This window comes from Pseudorca crassidens, chromosome 2 (assembly GCF_039906515.1).
Source record: "Pseudorca crassidens isolate mPseCra1 chromosome 2, mPseCra1.hap1, whole genome shotgun sequence".
Taxonomy (NCBI): Eukaryota; Metazoa; Chordata; class Mammalia; order Artiodactyla; family Delphinidae; genus Pseudorca; species Pseudorca crassidens.
Window position 1 is genome coordinate 41278786 of NC_090297.1, and position 16114 is coordinate 41294899.

The 16114-nt window shown below is 40.0% G+C and overlaps 1 protein-coding gene across 4 annotated transcripts in view; it reads left to right on the forward strand.

The window, feature by feature from the left end:
- Window positions 1-16114, forward strand: part of ELAVL4 (ELAV like RNA binding protein 4) — an 86057-nt gene that overhangs the window by 384 nt on the left and 69559 nt on the right. Inside the window, exon 1 of one of the 4 annotated variants that reach the window (XM_067726073.1) lies at window positions 387-663. The exons of 1 other annotated variant lie outside the window; for it this stretch is intronic. In XM_067726073.1, the coding sequence (XP_067582174.1) occupies window positions 640-663 (24 nt within the window). In that variant the 5' untranslated portion in view covers window positions 387-639. Of the gene's footprint in view, window positions 1-386; window positions 664-3608; window positions 3628-16114 lie in introns of those variants that run through there. 2 more of the 4 variants (XM_067726076.1, XM_067726075.1) reach the window with 2 other exon arrangements.

Genomic DNA, 16114 nt, shown 5'->3' on the forward strand with positions numbered 1-16114 from the left:
TTTGGTTCCTACATTTACTATCTCTTTTGTGTAGAGAGTGCGGGTAGGTCCTTTTATTGAAAAGCAGTTGGGAAATAGATTGTCATTTTTAACAGGTCATTGTCAATTTTCCCTTCAACATAAAGGTGGGGGTGGGGAAGGGGAGGTGGGCTGAAATAATTGCTGGTTTGTTGAAATAGGTTATATTACCTGAGACCATAATGGCAAAAGAAGGATTTTCTTTTTGTAAGGGAGAGGGGGTTTGTCTATGTGCCTCCTCGGTTTTGTGGGGCTCGAGGTGGCTGCCGCGGGCTTAGGAATCTCTCCATTTCCGTGCTGGAAATTTAAACCTTGAGAGGCAGCTCCTGAATACTGAACGTTGACATGGGCAGTTGTGTTTCGGGGGGCTGCGCATTCAAAACGGCAAAGAGAGTGATTTATTTGGGCTTCAGTAAATGCTGCATCTTGTATTTCAAAGAGTTTCCTGTCATGACCTCATAAAAAAGAGGAGGCGGCTTGTATGTGTAGCGGTGCCTGGCGTGTTGAGTTGTTGCTTCCTTCTCTGGGCAGCAGCTCTGTAAGAAGGAATGTCAGCTTTTACATAACGTTTCTTTCCGCTTTTGACACACTGTGTGAGGGTCCATCTTCTTCTGATCACAGATGGAGTGGAATGGCTTGAAGATGGTAAGTGAAAAGAGGAAGACAGCTTGGAGGTTCCAGCCGTGTGTGTGTGTGTGTGTGTGTGTGTGTGTGTGTGTTCGTGCGCGCGCATAAGGATGGTGGACTGTGCATCGTAAATCACTGTGCAGATCGTTTGTGTGTGTATGCGTGTGTTTATTAGTGTCTCTCTTTTCTGAAAACCAGAATCCATCTCCAAGTATAATGGCACTGCACGCACACAAGGCACACACACTGCCTCTTTTATCGAACACACATTTTAGCCAAGCAAGGTTGGTGTCTTTTTTGACAATCACAGTGTCACCATCGCTGTTGGCTGGCGTGTCCACCGCCTCTGTGAGCTTTCAACAGAATTGCACGACTGTTAAAGTTAAAGGCACATTTCTTTTTTCAGTCTCCTACTCGGAGTGATGGGGAAGGCTGGGAATGAGGGGTGGAGGAGGTGAGGTTCAGTACCAGCAGATGCAATTGTGGAACAGGACTTTTGGATGTAGAAGGGGAAGTAGAAAACCTTTCTGCCAAAGTAGTAAATCTATTTTTAGCATCATCTTTTTCTGGAAAAAAAAAAGAAGCAGGGAAACTCCTTGAGTGCCGCTCCTGTTGCCTGATGTTGACCCTGAAGATATGGCACAAAATGGCACGATCAGATGCCACGAGTGCCCACTTTGACTTTGAATTTCACTAGCCATAGCTTTCACAGGGTTTCAAAGCTTGGTATGGGGGGAGGCTGTAAATTCATATCCATCTCACTTATTTTTTGCTAGAAAAGCCTGGGGAGGACTTTTCGCTCTGCATAGATGTTATAACAAAGCTGTGGTCTTTTTCCCATTCTTAGCGGATTGCCTTTGTCTGGCTGCTTGTTTTGATGGGTGTAAAACAAATAAGATTAGACCGAGCAGCCCAACTGAAAGCGATAGCTGGGAGGAAAACCCAATGAAAGGTTGCCGGGGAAACGAACAGAGGAAAAGCCGGGTAGGGAGCAGGTGGCTATCATGAGAACACACTGCAAACAGTGTAAAAAAGGCGGGGGGGTGGGGGGGACAGGACCTTGATTATCTTTGCTGTTCTTTGTGGCCGGCCCAACTTTAATTATTCTTTATAAATAGGTGTTAATTACATTTCTAACTCTGGTTTACAGTGATTTTTAGAAATCTATTTTTAAGCATCTGTTCTGTCTCCCCTGTTGTGTGTGTGTGTGTGTGTGTGTGTGTGTGTGTGTGTGTTTGGTTTAAAAAACAGAGCGAGAAGGAGAGGGGGAAGGGAGGTAGGGAATCTTGCTTTTTTTTCTCTCTCTCCCTCTCTCTCTTTCCCCCTTTTCCCTGCTGTGAAATTGTGCTGCAAAAATCGCAAGGAATCCTGTGAGGCCATTTGAAAAAAATGTAAATTATATTGAATGAAGTTGACGGAAGCATAATAGTGAACTCCCACAGCTGATACGTTCTGCAAATGATTTCTTAGAAATTTCCAGCAAATATCCATAGGAGAAATGTAGGTAGAATATATTTACCCTAAGCAATGATCGTGTGCTAGGTGGTATTGGTGTTTTTCCTAAATCAGATATTGATACTACAGTTCCGGGGAGTTCATTGTATTTCTCATTTTATACCCCGAGTAGAAATTACTTTTTAAAATAATAAATGGAAAGCTCTATTCTAGTCTTCTGCTTCGCCTCCCTCTCCATGCCTCCAGCCACAAGATCCATCAGGCTGCACCCTTGCAACCACTGCCTTCCATTCAGCATTTGGTCCTGGTCTTGGCATAAACTGAGTGAAAAGCTGATTTTTTTTCCAGCGTCTCTGAACGTCTGGGACCCATGTGTGCACGGGTGACAGGCATCTCTTGCTTTTTCTCTCTCAAAGTGTGCTTTGCTAGTAGTCTCTTTTTCTTATGATGGTGGGTACCAGAAGGACTGAAAGGTATATTACTTAGGTGAATAGGAGGTAGCATAGAAACAACTGAAACGATGATCTATTACGGTTTCTTCTGGAGAGACACATTAAGTATGTGATAATTTTAAGCCCCAGAATGAGAAATTAAAAGACACTGAAATATGCTAAAAGGTTAGGAAATATAATTGGCTTTATTGAAAGTACTCTTAATTTTTACTCTCTCCATTGCAAATCTCTGCACCCCTCCCGTTCTTTCTTCCTTGCAGATGCTTCTTTTTGTTTTGTCTTCTTATTGGGGGATTTTAAAAATTTGTTTTGACTATTGAAGTATTAAAAAAAAAATAAACTTATATTTTTTGTCATACGCTTGAACCTCTTACTCTCATATCTTGAGTGTGTAAACATATGTTGTTATTAAAAAATAGAATAGTTTTCTGATTATCTAAAATTTATTTTTTTCTGAGAATTTTTCTGCATATTTTAGTTAAGGGGAAAATAATTTCTGTAGGAACTGTCACCTTGGCTTGGGTTGTAAAAAAGACACGTGGTTCTACTGCTGACCTTTCTCGCTTCTTTGTCTTGAAAATATTAATACCTACTACCTGCATGTGGAGGTGTGTCTTTACGGAAGCACAAGGCTGAGTGTGCATTTATTAAGAAATGAAATCTGATTGGAAATATTTCTGCGAAAAACACCTGACTACATCGCAGTTTTAATGATCAGAATATTCTTGTATCTCATTGAAATATAATAGTTAAATCATTTAATATTTAAAATTTTGAATGAACATAGGTGGGGAAATAGCTGAAAAATTTCTTTGAAAATCATTGATTTATAGGACAATTTTAATATCCCGTTTAAAAAAACTAACAAGCAACTTAACCATTCATTTGTGATCTCAGTTCCATTCATTCCTAACTGCCATTCATTCAAGTCATCCTCCTGGCCAGGTATAGATGAACTTGCTTCTGTTTGATAGTTTTCCAAAGCCTTAAAACTTTTTTCTCTCCCTATAGCCCTTCCTTGGTCCTTTGAATATTCAAGGATTTTGTTATAAGAGGACGTCCAGATTGTTGTGAGGTAATAACAATAGAATTTTTTTTAAAGAAAGAGAAAGAAAATGAGCTACACACTTTAGTATTAAAACTCTTGAAATAGGGTTTGAGACATGTTAGACTTCACATATTTTAAACTTAGCATTTCTACTGGGGATAATCTATTTGAAATTTTAAATCTGGAAATCATTGCATGAATGGTGCTTTGTGTGTGTGTGTTTAATATCTCTAAAAGAATTTGTAAGTGAATCAAGGTGTTTTACTCAAATAAGAGTTACCACTGACAATGAAAAGGGTTTCCTCAGGGCAAGTTCTTTTCTTTGGTTTGATTTCTTCCCTTTGCTCTTATTTCCTTATTGTGGGTGGATTCTCCTCCTATATGTAGACCAAAAACTACTCCGTCTATGAGGAGATATGTTGATATGCTGCTTCAGTTAGCCCTTGGCTTCTTAATGCCTTATTTTAATTAAAAAAAGGCTGAAGCAAATTATCAGTGTGTGCCGCAAGTAAGGAATGGCGGTCTTGATAGAGGTCATTGTACATAGACAGAAGTCCTTTGGCCTTGACAAATTTCTTCATCAGTTTCAATGATCTGTGGCCACCAGGCACTTAATTTATATGCCTGGACACTTAATATGTACATTTGTTGGTGAGCTGGCCAGCGGATGCTAGACACATGAGTATGCACTGGCAAATGCTGCAATGCAGTATTTTTTCCCAATGTCATTGGGAATTTGGGGGGTATGAGGGGACATAAACAGTCTCAAGCTTTTATCTTACTATTTTCCAGTAGATGAGCTGTGTTGTACAGAGCTGGCCAATTCCCCTTTTGAAAGTGAAGTCAACCTTTCATTGCCCACTATCCATCTCCTATCCTTTTGATAGATACGTGTATGTGAGAGAGAGGGACTGTGTGTGTGTGTGTGTGTGTGTGTGTGTGTATCATTGTAAGCATTTGTGTTTCTGGAATCCTGCACCTGTCTTAGGTTTTCCTCTTTTGGTATTACCAAATGTGTATACGTACTTGCAAGTATATGCGCATCTAAAAATGGAAAGAAAACCAAACTGGGCTGTTTTCCCCTGAGAAGTGCCTTCTCCTCCTCACAAATTCCAAGTTCCTTTATTAGAAAAATACAAAAATTCATGAAAAAGATATATCTAGACCCCACAGACCATTAGACCAAACACCTTTCTTTAGTTGCCACTTGAGAAACCATAATGTGTAAATTCATAACAATATTTGTGAACTAGAAGCTACCCTTTCAATCAAGGGGTTGGGTTAAAATTAAAATATATGTATATGTGAAATGAGAATTTTGTTTTCTTTGGGAGCATTTGCACCTAATCGTTAACCATTGGTAAAAACAAGGAGGAGGGAGCGTGGCTGTGTTAGCTTCTCGTACTTCATTTTGTGAGTGTGTGTGTGTGTTTTAGGAACATCCTTGTATTTTTTAAGTCTCAGTGTGTTTTAAGGGTAGAGGGCTTTTTATAGGTCAGCAGCTTTTTAAGTGTACAAAGAAAGGTGATCTGTGGGTGGGTGGGAGTTGTCACAAGCAGTAATTGTCATAAGTTAGCCATCTAGAAGTGGAAAGAAGAAAGAAAGCTGGAGGACAAGAGTGGAGAGGGGTACCAACATGTGGACCTGCACCTTGCCGGTATAAGAGATAATAAGTGATAAATCTGAACTGGTGCAGTGTAGGTTGCCCAATAATTTCTCAGAACCTTGACTTTGCAGGTTCATTACTTCTTTGCTTGCTTGTTCACACCTTTAATTATATCCAGTTTGGGATGCTAGCTGGGGGCACCAAAGATGAGCCATTTTGTTGTTTAGTTCATTAAGCATTCAGGCAGTGTCTCACAATAGCTTTGGAGCATCAGCCATAGAAATCAAGCACTTTGGAAATGAAATTGTTACAAAAGAACAAAAAATGAGGAAGCAATCAGCCAGCTAGCTTGCTTTGGATGTTCACATCCACTCTGCTTAGTGGTAATATTTATGCTGTTCCTTGTACATTCATTAAGAAATAACTTATGCAGGGTCAGTGCTCCTAATAGGCTGCTGGCTTTCTCTCTCTCTCTCTCTCTCTCTCTCTCTCTCTCTCTCTCTCTCTCTTTCTCTTTCTCTCTCCCTTCCCCGTCTCTTTATCTCTGTCTCTCCCCGTGCCCTCTCCCAACTCCTGAGATTTTCACCTTTTGCCAGACCATTTTAGCACTGACCATTTTTGCTTTGGCCAAGAATGTTATTCACATCTTCATTGTATTAAACACCAGAAATATTTTCCCCCCAATGTGGATCCCCCTGTACAAGGATCAAGAAATGCTGAATGCCATAAAGGAATTCTTAAATAAATTTTGGTTGAAAAAGCAGTGAAATGTTGAAGAAATAAGGTCAGTGTAATTGTTGTACTTGAATTTTTGTTTTTTGTTGTTCTTGGAAAGCCTTATTTTTAACCACAGAAGTAAAACACAAAAATAGCATATGTGATTATTTTTTTTAATGGACAAAAATTACAAGTCATAGGTCTCTCCTGAAAATAACTTTCCTTGGACTCTCGGTTTGAAAATAACATTTAAAATCAAAGTTCACTTCTTAATTATTCATTTTGAAGCTATAAAAATGTAGTAATTCATAAGTATTTTTTCTATAAGAGGTTTAGTTCTTTTTGCAGGATATGAGGAAGCAGAGAAACAATTCCAGTCAAGATGGCGAATTCTGAAAAACACACCACAGCGTGGAGGTTTCCTCTGTTTTGCACTTTGTGGCATTGAATCTACTCCTGCTCATTCTGAGTCAGTTAAACCTTCTATTGTCTACTTTCTTGGAACAACTAGCCCTTGACGTTATTTTGCCAACTGTGTTCATAGTGGAGGCTGGCTATCATTTGTTGTTGGATGAAGAAATATTTGTTGAAGACTTACTATGTGCATTTCTTTGAAACACGGAACTCAAGTCACCATTTCTTCTGACACTAATCAAAAGATATATTAGAGGCTAAATCTCTGTAGGGATAAAATTGGGTGAGGGATTTTAAGGTTGGACGTCGTTCAATGAGGTTTATGTCAAATTATGGGAAAAGATCTGTTGAAGCATTCAAGTACATTAGTGTTTTTCCTTTTGTATTTATAAGAGTCTATGCATGACTCTAAAAGATAGAAATAAAAGCTATTCTGGGCATTTCTGTCTATAAGGTTCCATGTATCCAGATTTCACTCTTAGGAAAAGGTAAAGTTTGGACAGTTGAAAAGAACTTGTCTATCCGCCATCAGCTGCCCATGGAGCTTGGCTAGATAACCTGTTAATTTTACAGAAATAAGAATGCCTTGCTTCTGACAGAGATGACTCTTAGAATAACTTTTCCCATGTTACTCTCCAGGGACAATTTGAGAAGATAGCGACCTCCTTGGCATACCCCTGTGCAAACTTTTTTTAGTTGTGTGGAAGTACAGTTGATATAACCCCTGTGCAAACTTGACATTTGCTAGTGGAGAGTTACTTTGTCATACATACCTAGATACTGTGTGCAGTGTGTATACGTGTGTGGTATAGATAGACAGCCATGACCCCCGATGTGCCCTGGGAAGTAAGTATCAGTAATGGCTTCTCAAGTAACCTGTGCTTTCCTAAGCTGCCAGTCTAAACCCTTTAGAGTTTTGCTTTCTAATTTGTACATGAAAAATAACTGAGTTGAACTTTTTTTTCTAGTGCCCCCTTTGAAGATACAACAGTAGTAAATACAGCTTTAATGATAAACTTTAGCTCTAAGTGCTATTTAAAAGTCTGTAGTGGAAAGCCTGAGAACTTTCAATCTTTACTAATGAAACTTTCGTTAGGAAAGTGCTCACTTAAAATGGAGTAACCGACTAAGTCCCTGTAATTTGTGATTATGACCAGATTTGACTCATCTTTTCTTATGTTACTTTTTGTAATACAGCCAACCACACATCTAAAATTCTGGATATTGTACATGTCTTCAATATTAATTATCTCTGTTGATGCACTGGGTACAGACAGTACAATTCCCACAAGTCCAGATTCTTACTGTAACACTAAAACAAAAGTGATATTTATGAACAGTATTGGGAAAGTTGTCCTATAGTAACTGTTCCCCAAAGGAAGCTTTACATAAATATTCATTTATTATTCAGGATATTAAAAGGGAATCCTTAGCTTTTACTTTTTAATTTGGGCTAAAATATGTAAATTGGTTTTATTTTGGAGTTGCTCTGTTTTAGGTGGCTTTGGGGAAGGATAACTTTTTAGCTTGATTATATTTTAATTGTCTCTGTGGTAGAAAAGATTCCAGACCTGAAACCAACCTGGTTATTGTGATTAGAAACCAGAGGGCCAGTGTACAGATGGGACTAAAAACATATTACATCAACTGGTGCACGTGTAGAAAAATTAGATTTGTTTCTAACTAGATACCACTATTCCCATGTTCTTGTTAGCAGAGGCCAGGGAACCACAGTCTGCCTTGGGCTCGGAGGACCTTCACAGGGCGCCTGTACAGGCAAGCCTCTGGAAAGATTGCTCTTTGTCTTAAGAAACCAGGACGTGCAAAGGACTTGAGTCAGGTGAACTTGGGTTAGAATCCTGACTTTTCCGAATAGTAAGAGGGTGATCTCGGATGAGGTACTTGAGCTTCCTGAGCCTCCGTTACCTCATCTTTAAGATGGGAATGATAATGCCTGACTCACAGGGGTTCTGTGAAGATCAGATGAGAAACAGAATTTGAAGGCACCAGTCACATACAGGAGTTGAAAATTAAAGGTGCCTAGAGGACGTTCACTCTCTTTCAGTCTGTAGTCATTCTATCCTCCGTGCCAGATGTCCTGGGGAGAAGTGACATTGCATGCTACCCTCACGGTCTCCATCCTCTCCCCAGAGCTCATGGGGATGGGGGTTGTGTTTGACACACAGTGGTTTTTAAACATAGACAAGCCCTCAGTTCTTCCCTGGAATTGTGTGACTTTATTAAGTTTTCTATATTCTCCTAGGTTTTTGCAAGGTAATCCATGATCTCCTTTGGAGTTCGAATTAACTCGGGATTTAGTCATTAGAAAAAAGGTGAACATAAAATTAATTTTAATTGATGCTGTTTTCCCATTTCTTGATAGAGTCTGTTAGGAAATTCATAACTCATCCAGAAAGAAAATAAAAAGAAGTTAAGGTTAATTGATATGATCTCATCTTTGTTGTCTAAGATAGATAGATAGAGTGAGTGAGTGAGTTATTTGACTTTGGCACCGAAACCAACTTACTTTGGACCTATTTTTCCCCCTTCACCACATCAGCTTTTTTTCCTCTATCCCTCTTTTCCCCAGTAGGCTGAATTCTGAAGTTCTGTTTCTCAAGGAGTGGGGAAGAGGTTGAGGTAGAAACCGGCTTAATGAGGTTTTTCTAACTTGCCATCAGTTTTTCTTCTCCTGCTTGGTGAGGCAAGATGATGGATGGCTTTGGCAGTATAAACAGCTCTAGAAGTGATCGGATTGACTGAGAGGTGTGGGAGATGGGAGCGGAATGCTGGCCCTCAATTGATTAGCCTCCCATTTAAAGGAAGAAAAGAGAAAGGAGGAAAATCACCCCGAAGGCCTTGACATAGTTGTTGATCACACACACATGGGAAGGGGTATGGGCGGTGTCAGGACTGGTGTTAGGCCAAGCCTAATTTAGTTTATACCTTTCCCAAGGTTCTGAAGGGGGAAATAAATAGGCACATAATAAATTCACAAACTGTTTTAAATTGGGACCTGTTGCTGTCACCAGTGAGGATGAAGAAATAACACAAGTAGTCCCTTCCGAGGATTCAAGAATTAAACTGAAAACATAACCTTAGACTACTGTTTTAGTGTCGTGGATTTTGAATTCCACTTCATATGATCATAGGAAGGATGTGAAGGGAGCAATTTTCTTTCCTTCAATTTAATACTTAAAACTAGGGGAAGGGATTATAAATTGATCTGATCCCCCAGGTGCCATTTTGCAGGTCCTGTGTTTCTATGAAAAAGACCCTTTACTGTGAAACAGACAGACAGTTGAACTTTTTCTCTTTCCACATGTATCTATTTCAAGGCTTCAGCAAGATTCATCAAAGGATTTTGTAAGCAGCCTTGTATGTGGTATGCAAGCTCTCTGGAAGAATTCAGTTGATTTTTAGACTGTGTTTATATGGGCAGAAATATATCTGTGGAAGAAAGGGGCTTAAATTTGAGAAGGTAGAAGACATTTTCACATATTTTGTCCTAGGGAAATCTCATACCTATTAATGAAAGACCAAAAAGAGATGATTGGGTGAGTGATTTGAGCAGGTGAATGGGCAGGGAAGTAGCAGGTAGATATTCTTAGGATCTCCTTGCCAGATAAGGGTTTGCATTATTTAAAAGTGACCCATATTTAAGCCCATATTTGAATCTCAGTTCCTTCTTGCTTTACACCTCTGGCTTAAGGTTATCTGCAAGAAGATAAAAAAAGACTTCTAGCTTAGAAGAGCTTTAATAAGAACTCTTGAACAGGTGAACTTTGGAGACACGGGCTTGCAGTTGGTATAATCTTAACAGTACTGCTCCTGAACTATCAGTTGTTCAAGAATAGAGGAGCAAGTTTGCATTTCTAGAACGTCAGCTGTTCTCAGCACAGTTTTGCTGTAATGGATCTGTGACTATGGAGATCATTTCTCATATTCACTTAACATTGCATAATTTTGACCCTGTGATGGCCGCTTAATCTCTTTCATGTAGTTAGGGCAGGGACTGTTAACCCCTTTTTATAGAAAATAAAGCTCGGCCGCCTGCCTTAGGTTACATAGTTAGCAATATCAGCAGTCCTAGATCCAGAGTGTTTGGGAATACATCCAGCTTGGCCAAAGTTTACTTCTCGGGGAGCGAGGGGGAGCAATTCCTTTTTCAGATCAAGTTTTTCAGTGTGGAATCAGCAAACACAATTGTGTGTCTATTGCATATAAACCACACTCTAGGTGCCTCCTGGAATGTCACAGTATTTTAAATATACTCTAATATAATGGGTAAGGACATGACAGAATGTGAAAATTGTCTCAGCAGAGGAGGTACAATGTGCACAAGAGGGAGACATTCACTGTTGTTGGAGGAAATGCCATTGGAGTGGAGCCTGGAAAGATGGCTAGGCAGAAGAATTAGGACAAAGGGGATTCCGTGTGGAGGGAAGAGTATGAGTAAAAGCAAGAGGTGGGAAATTACTTAAGGAATAAGTAGTCTGGTATGAGTGCAGCATAGGATGTGTAAAGGTGAAGCTAGAGAGATGGGTAAAAGCTATGGTTTAAGGTGGTTCGGGTGTTTTGACTTGGTTTTGACTTTAATTGGTAGCTATGCAATGTCTTAGATCAGAAAACTAGAGTTTCCTGATGGTTTAGCAGGGTCAAGACCTGTCTTTATTTAATCATGATTTCTTAGAGGTTGAAGTCACCATAAAGATGCTTCTAAAATTGATATTTGTTATTTAGAGGGAATCGGCGTTAAAGCACTCTTCTGGTCATGGTGTGATGTTATGATGATACTACTCATTGGTACAGTCACGCTGAGAATTGCTTTTAGGGTTACAATGCCAAAGAGCAGTAGGAGGGAAAATATCGACTTTATTTCAGATCATAAAGAAATGTGCCATTAGAGGAGTTTGCTGCATTCTCTCATCAACAGGTACCAGTGCTCATTTTGTGGGATGTGTGGCCAGAGAGAGGATGGTGGTGGTTTTGGAATAAACTGATTTCCTCCAGAATAGAAAAGTACCCGCTTCAGACTTCCAAGTGCATGTGCCGAGGCATGCTTGTCTCCTCTGGTAGTCTGGGAGCCCTGGAGGGTGGAGATCACGTCAAATGCTCTCTTATTTCAATGTTGGGCACGTGATAGGTACAATAAATGTTTGTTGAATTATCATAATATTTTTAAAGAGTCTGAATTGCAGAGTTGGAAAACTTGTGAATCTTGGATCTGTCATCAATTTGTGGGAGTCTATTTAGTCCAAGTCACCTGACCTTTCTGTGTTTCAGTTTCTTAATATGTAAAATAGAATTACTACAACTTCATAGCTTGATGGGAGGATTAGTTAAGCTATATCCTTAATACACTTGAACAGACAGGATAACAATATTAGTTAAATTACGAAGTTCTACTTTGCCTAAAATTGTTTTACTGAGTCTTGACCAGAATTTTTAAAACTTAAAACAACAAATGAAATAGAAATGAAAATTTCAGTGGCCGGTACTTAGCAAGGGCATTATTTCATGAAACTTTTGTTTCAGTTACCTGTGTTCTGAGTTGTGATATGAAGTTGCTGTGTTTAATATACTACTTAATTTTTTTTACTTTGTTGGATCATGGTTAGTAAAACACTGTTCTAGATGATAACGATCTCTGAATTATCCAAAGGGAAAAAAACCAGTCAACTTTTTTCAGAGCTATGCAATGCAAATTCTCTAGTATTTTCCAAATTATTAAAGAAAGGATGACTTCTGATTATTTTAGATTTAATGTGGAACATTGTATTCTAAATCTTTGAAAGTTAATGTCTGCATGATGTATGTTGGGGCTTTCTATTAATTACAATATTTATTAAGTAGCAAATCTCATTCCTTTGTCGAGCTATTTTAGCTGAACCTGCAAAGTAATGATAATAATGACAGTAATAAGTAGTGGAGGTGACCTAGATGTGAGACTAGAAATAACGAAATAAGCTTTCATTTGTTGAGCTCTTACTATGAGTCAGGCACTGTCAGACAGCATCCCTTTTAATCCTTAGAACAACCTTAAAAGGTAAATGTTAATTTTCCTGTTTTATGGATGAGCTAACTGAGGTTTTGGAAAGTAAATTAAAGTTATATAGCCAATAATTGATTGGGCAAGGATTCGATTTGAACCCAGGTCTACTTCCAGAGCAAAATTTTAAAGTTCCATGAAGATGTATTAAGATGCCTGCTATGTATTAGCACTGTACTCCTCTACAAAGATAGGTGGTTCAATTGGTCTTTACCCTTGAGGGTTTGCTACCTGCCCTTGAGATTTTTCTGTGCATGAAAGTAAGTAAAATGTGATTTAATCATAAGAGGACAGGCATAAAGACTCTCATACTAAGTATTTTATTTTTGGAAGTACTGAGAAAAGTGCCTGGAAAATAGTAGGCATTCAGTAAAGATTTATTAAACTGAATTGAAATTGGATTAATTCTTACCTGGTGACTGGGGAGAGAATGGGAAAATACTGGGGAAGCTTTGTGCTAAAGAGTGTCTTTACCTGCAAAGTGGCAGATCTATCTGTCCTAGAGCCATTCAGTGCCTTTTGGAATTCCTAGAATGGCAGCAAGGAAAGCCAACTGGAGTTCAAGAACTCAAATTATAAACTTCAAGTTTCATTCAGGCAGAGAGAACTTTTTCCATTTTAGTATAAAAAGAGAATCCTGTGACAGAGACATTTGGAGAATGATAAGTGAAGGGTAGCCTTCCTTAGAATTTAAAATACCAATAATAATTGTTGTTGTTAATTTTACTATACCACTTACTAACCTTATAACCTCAAGCAAGTCACATTACCTCTTTGAGCCTCAGTTTCCACATCTGCAAAATATTTATCCCTCTCAGCGTTGTTGTGAGGATTAAATAGATCCATTTGATAAATATTTACTAAGCACTTACCATTTGGTGGTCTCTGAGGACTTAGTAAAGGAGACATAGCCCACTGCCCTCAAAGAACTGAGTATCTGGTGAAAGTGCTGTGAGAGTAGGATTCGGACTCCCACCATGTGAATAGGCCACCACTGAAAGAACGCAACACCCTGCAGTCTGCTTTTGCGTGCATGTTATGGTCATGCATGCCTCATTTGCATCATTAGAAGTTCAAGTTTATTGAGGGTGCTGTGACAGTCATCTTCTTATCCCCTCCTCCCCCTGGGATCCAGCCTTGCCCAGTGGTACAATGTTACCTTCTAGAGTTGTCACTCAATGAATCCAGCCCAATTCAGCAAATATTTACCAAGTTGTTCGGGTACTGTGCTGGGGAAGGGAGAGTAACATTTGCTGAACAGAGTTGAGTTTAAAATGACTTTAGAGCACAAAGGGGGAACAGTATCATGAGGTGGTGATAAACTACACTAGTGCTAAAAATGCCTGTGATCTATTCAGGAAGAAAATAGGGCCCCAAAGAAAATTCAGCAGGGAGCCTAAAAAAATAATGTATTCTTTCTGTTTCTCAGTGCTGTTTTGTTCGCATTTCACGGGGAACCAGTGTACTGCTACCGGCACAGAGTTGAGATGCGATCGCAGAGATGGCTACTTTAGATTAATGGCTCAGGAGCAAGCCCTGCCACCTTCACCAGGCCCAGAAGACCCTCCATGGCCTGGCCCCTGCCCTCCTTTCCAGCCTCCCATCCTGCAGCTCTCTGCCTTCCATTCATTCTCCACTGTGGAACTGTGCCATGCTCTTCTGTACTTATGCCCAGACGATCCCTGGGTCTCAAACATACTTCTGCTTTTCTGTACCTGACTTCATGAGACAAATCGGAGGTGACTTCTCACCCAGGAAAGATTGTCTGAGTGATGCAGGGTTAGAGCTCCTCTGTTAGCACTGTGGCATCCTTCCGTCATTGGTCTTCCGCATGGTATAATCAGTTGTTGATTTGTCTGTCTTACCACCACCTCAACAGTCAGGACTGGGTTTATCTCTCTTCCTGGCTCAGTAGGTGCTCAGTAATTAATTGTTAACTGAGTGATATAGTTGGATGTCTGTTAGATTGTCCATAAATGGGTCTCACCAGGTGCGCTGTTAACCTCTAGCCTATGAGAGATGTGTTGGACCCAAAGCCCCCTTATCAAGAAGACTGATTTTGACACTCCTGTTGCTTACCAACCACAGTCTGTGACTTTTAAGTTGAAGGTCTTGAGTATGTCTGTTTACGTGAAACTTTTCCTGAGCACCGTGACTCACCTGTGATTCCTCAGTAATTCTTCTTTCCTCTAGATTCCTTTGTCACTTGCTCTCTGTACCACGCAGTTAACAATGATATATCACAATAATGGCAGCCCTTTATTGTGTACGTGTCAGACTTTGCAAAAGAACTTTACTTAGGTTATCTCATTAAACCTCATAACAATTCTAGGAAGCAGGTATTTTTATTCCCATTTTGAAGAAAGAGCACCATGTAGCTTACATAACTTACACAAGGTCACATGGCTAGGAAATGTCAGACTTGGAATTCCAAGCCTACTCTGATTCCAAAGCCCATGTTCTGTCTCCCTGTATCTATTACTCACCTCTTAAAAGGTGGGGACTAAAAAGAGGCATTTAGCCTAGTGGTTATTAACATTAATAAGGACCATTTAGCCTAGTGGGACTTCTGATCAAGATTGCCAGGGTTCAAATCCTGGCTTTACCAGCTGTGACCTTGGGCAAGTCACTTACCCTCCCTGTGCCTCCATTTCTTCATCTTTTTTTTTTTTTGCGGTATGCGGGCTTCTCACTGTTGTGGCCTCTCCCGTTGCGGAGCACAGGCTCCGGACGCGCAGGCTCAGTGGCCAGGGCTCACGGGCCCAGCCGCTCCGCGGCATGTGGGATCTTCCCGGATCGGGGCACGAACCCGTGTCCCCTGCACCAGCAGGCTGACTCTCAACCACTGTGCCACCAGGGAAGCCCCATTTCTTCATCTTTAAACTAGGGTTCTTGTGAGGATTTGATGGACCAATGTATATTAAGGATTAAAAACATATAAAGTGTTAATATAAAGCATATAAAGTGTTAATGATCATTATTATTATCATACAATATTAATTTTTGTCCCATTCTTCAAATATTTGTTTAGTGCCTGCTCTAGGCCAGATACTGGTCTAGGTGCTGGAGATACAGTGGTGACTAAGACATGCCATCATGGAGCTTTCGTCTTACAGAGGGAAGACAGACTAACAGAGTAAATAAATAAGTGGATAGTACTAGATAATACATATTTTGTGATATCTTAGTTCACATAATGAAATGCTATTCTAGTATATGTGCTGCTGAAGCGAGCACTGGAATGCTATTTTAAAAATACAGGTAATGGAGAGTGGCACTAATGAGCACGTGTTTGTGGACACACAGGGAGAACACAACAGTTCAGCCGATGTCTTGCTTCTGCTTGGTGAGGTGGAGCAGTCCATGCCCTGCTCTGAAAGGCTGGGCTTTACATGTCCAGCTGATGATTCTTGGGATGACAGGCTCACCTTACCTGCACTCAGTGTGGGGTGGTCATCCCTGGAGTGGCAGGAAATTAAATGATTAGGTTGAGGTGTCTGGGCCTCAGGAAAACCCAACATAGAGAACTCATAAATAGGCCAGGGGTCTCCAGTCTATAGGGGAGAGACTCCACTCTCTTTCCCTACAGTTGAGGCTGTGAAATGGAATAAATGTCCTGAAATGATCAGAAGGAAATTTTGGCCAATCATTCAGCTAAAGACAGGGTCAGCTGGGATGTTTTGTCAAATAATTTTGTAAGATCTCCTGATAGCTCTTTGCAGGAG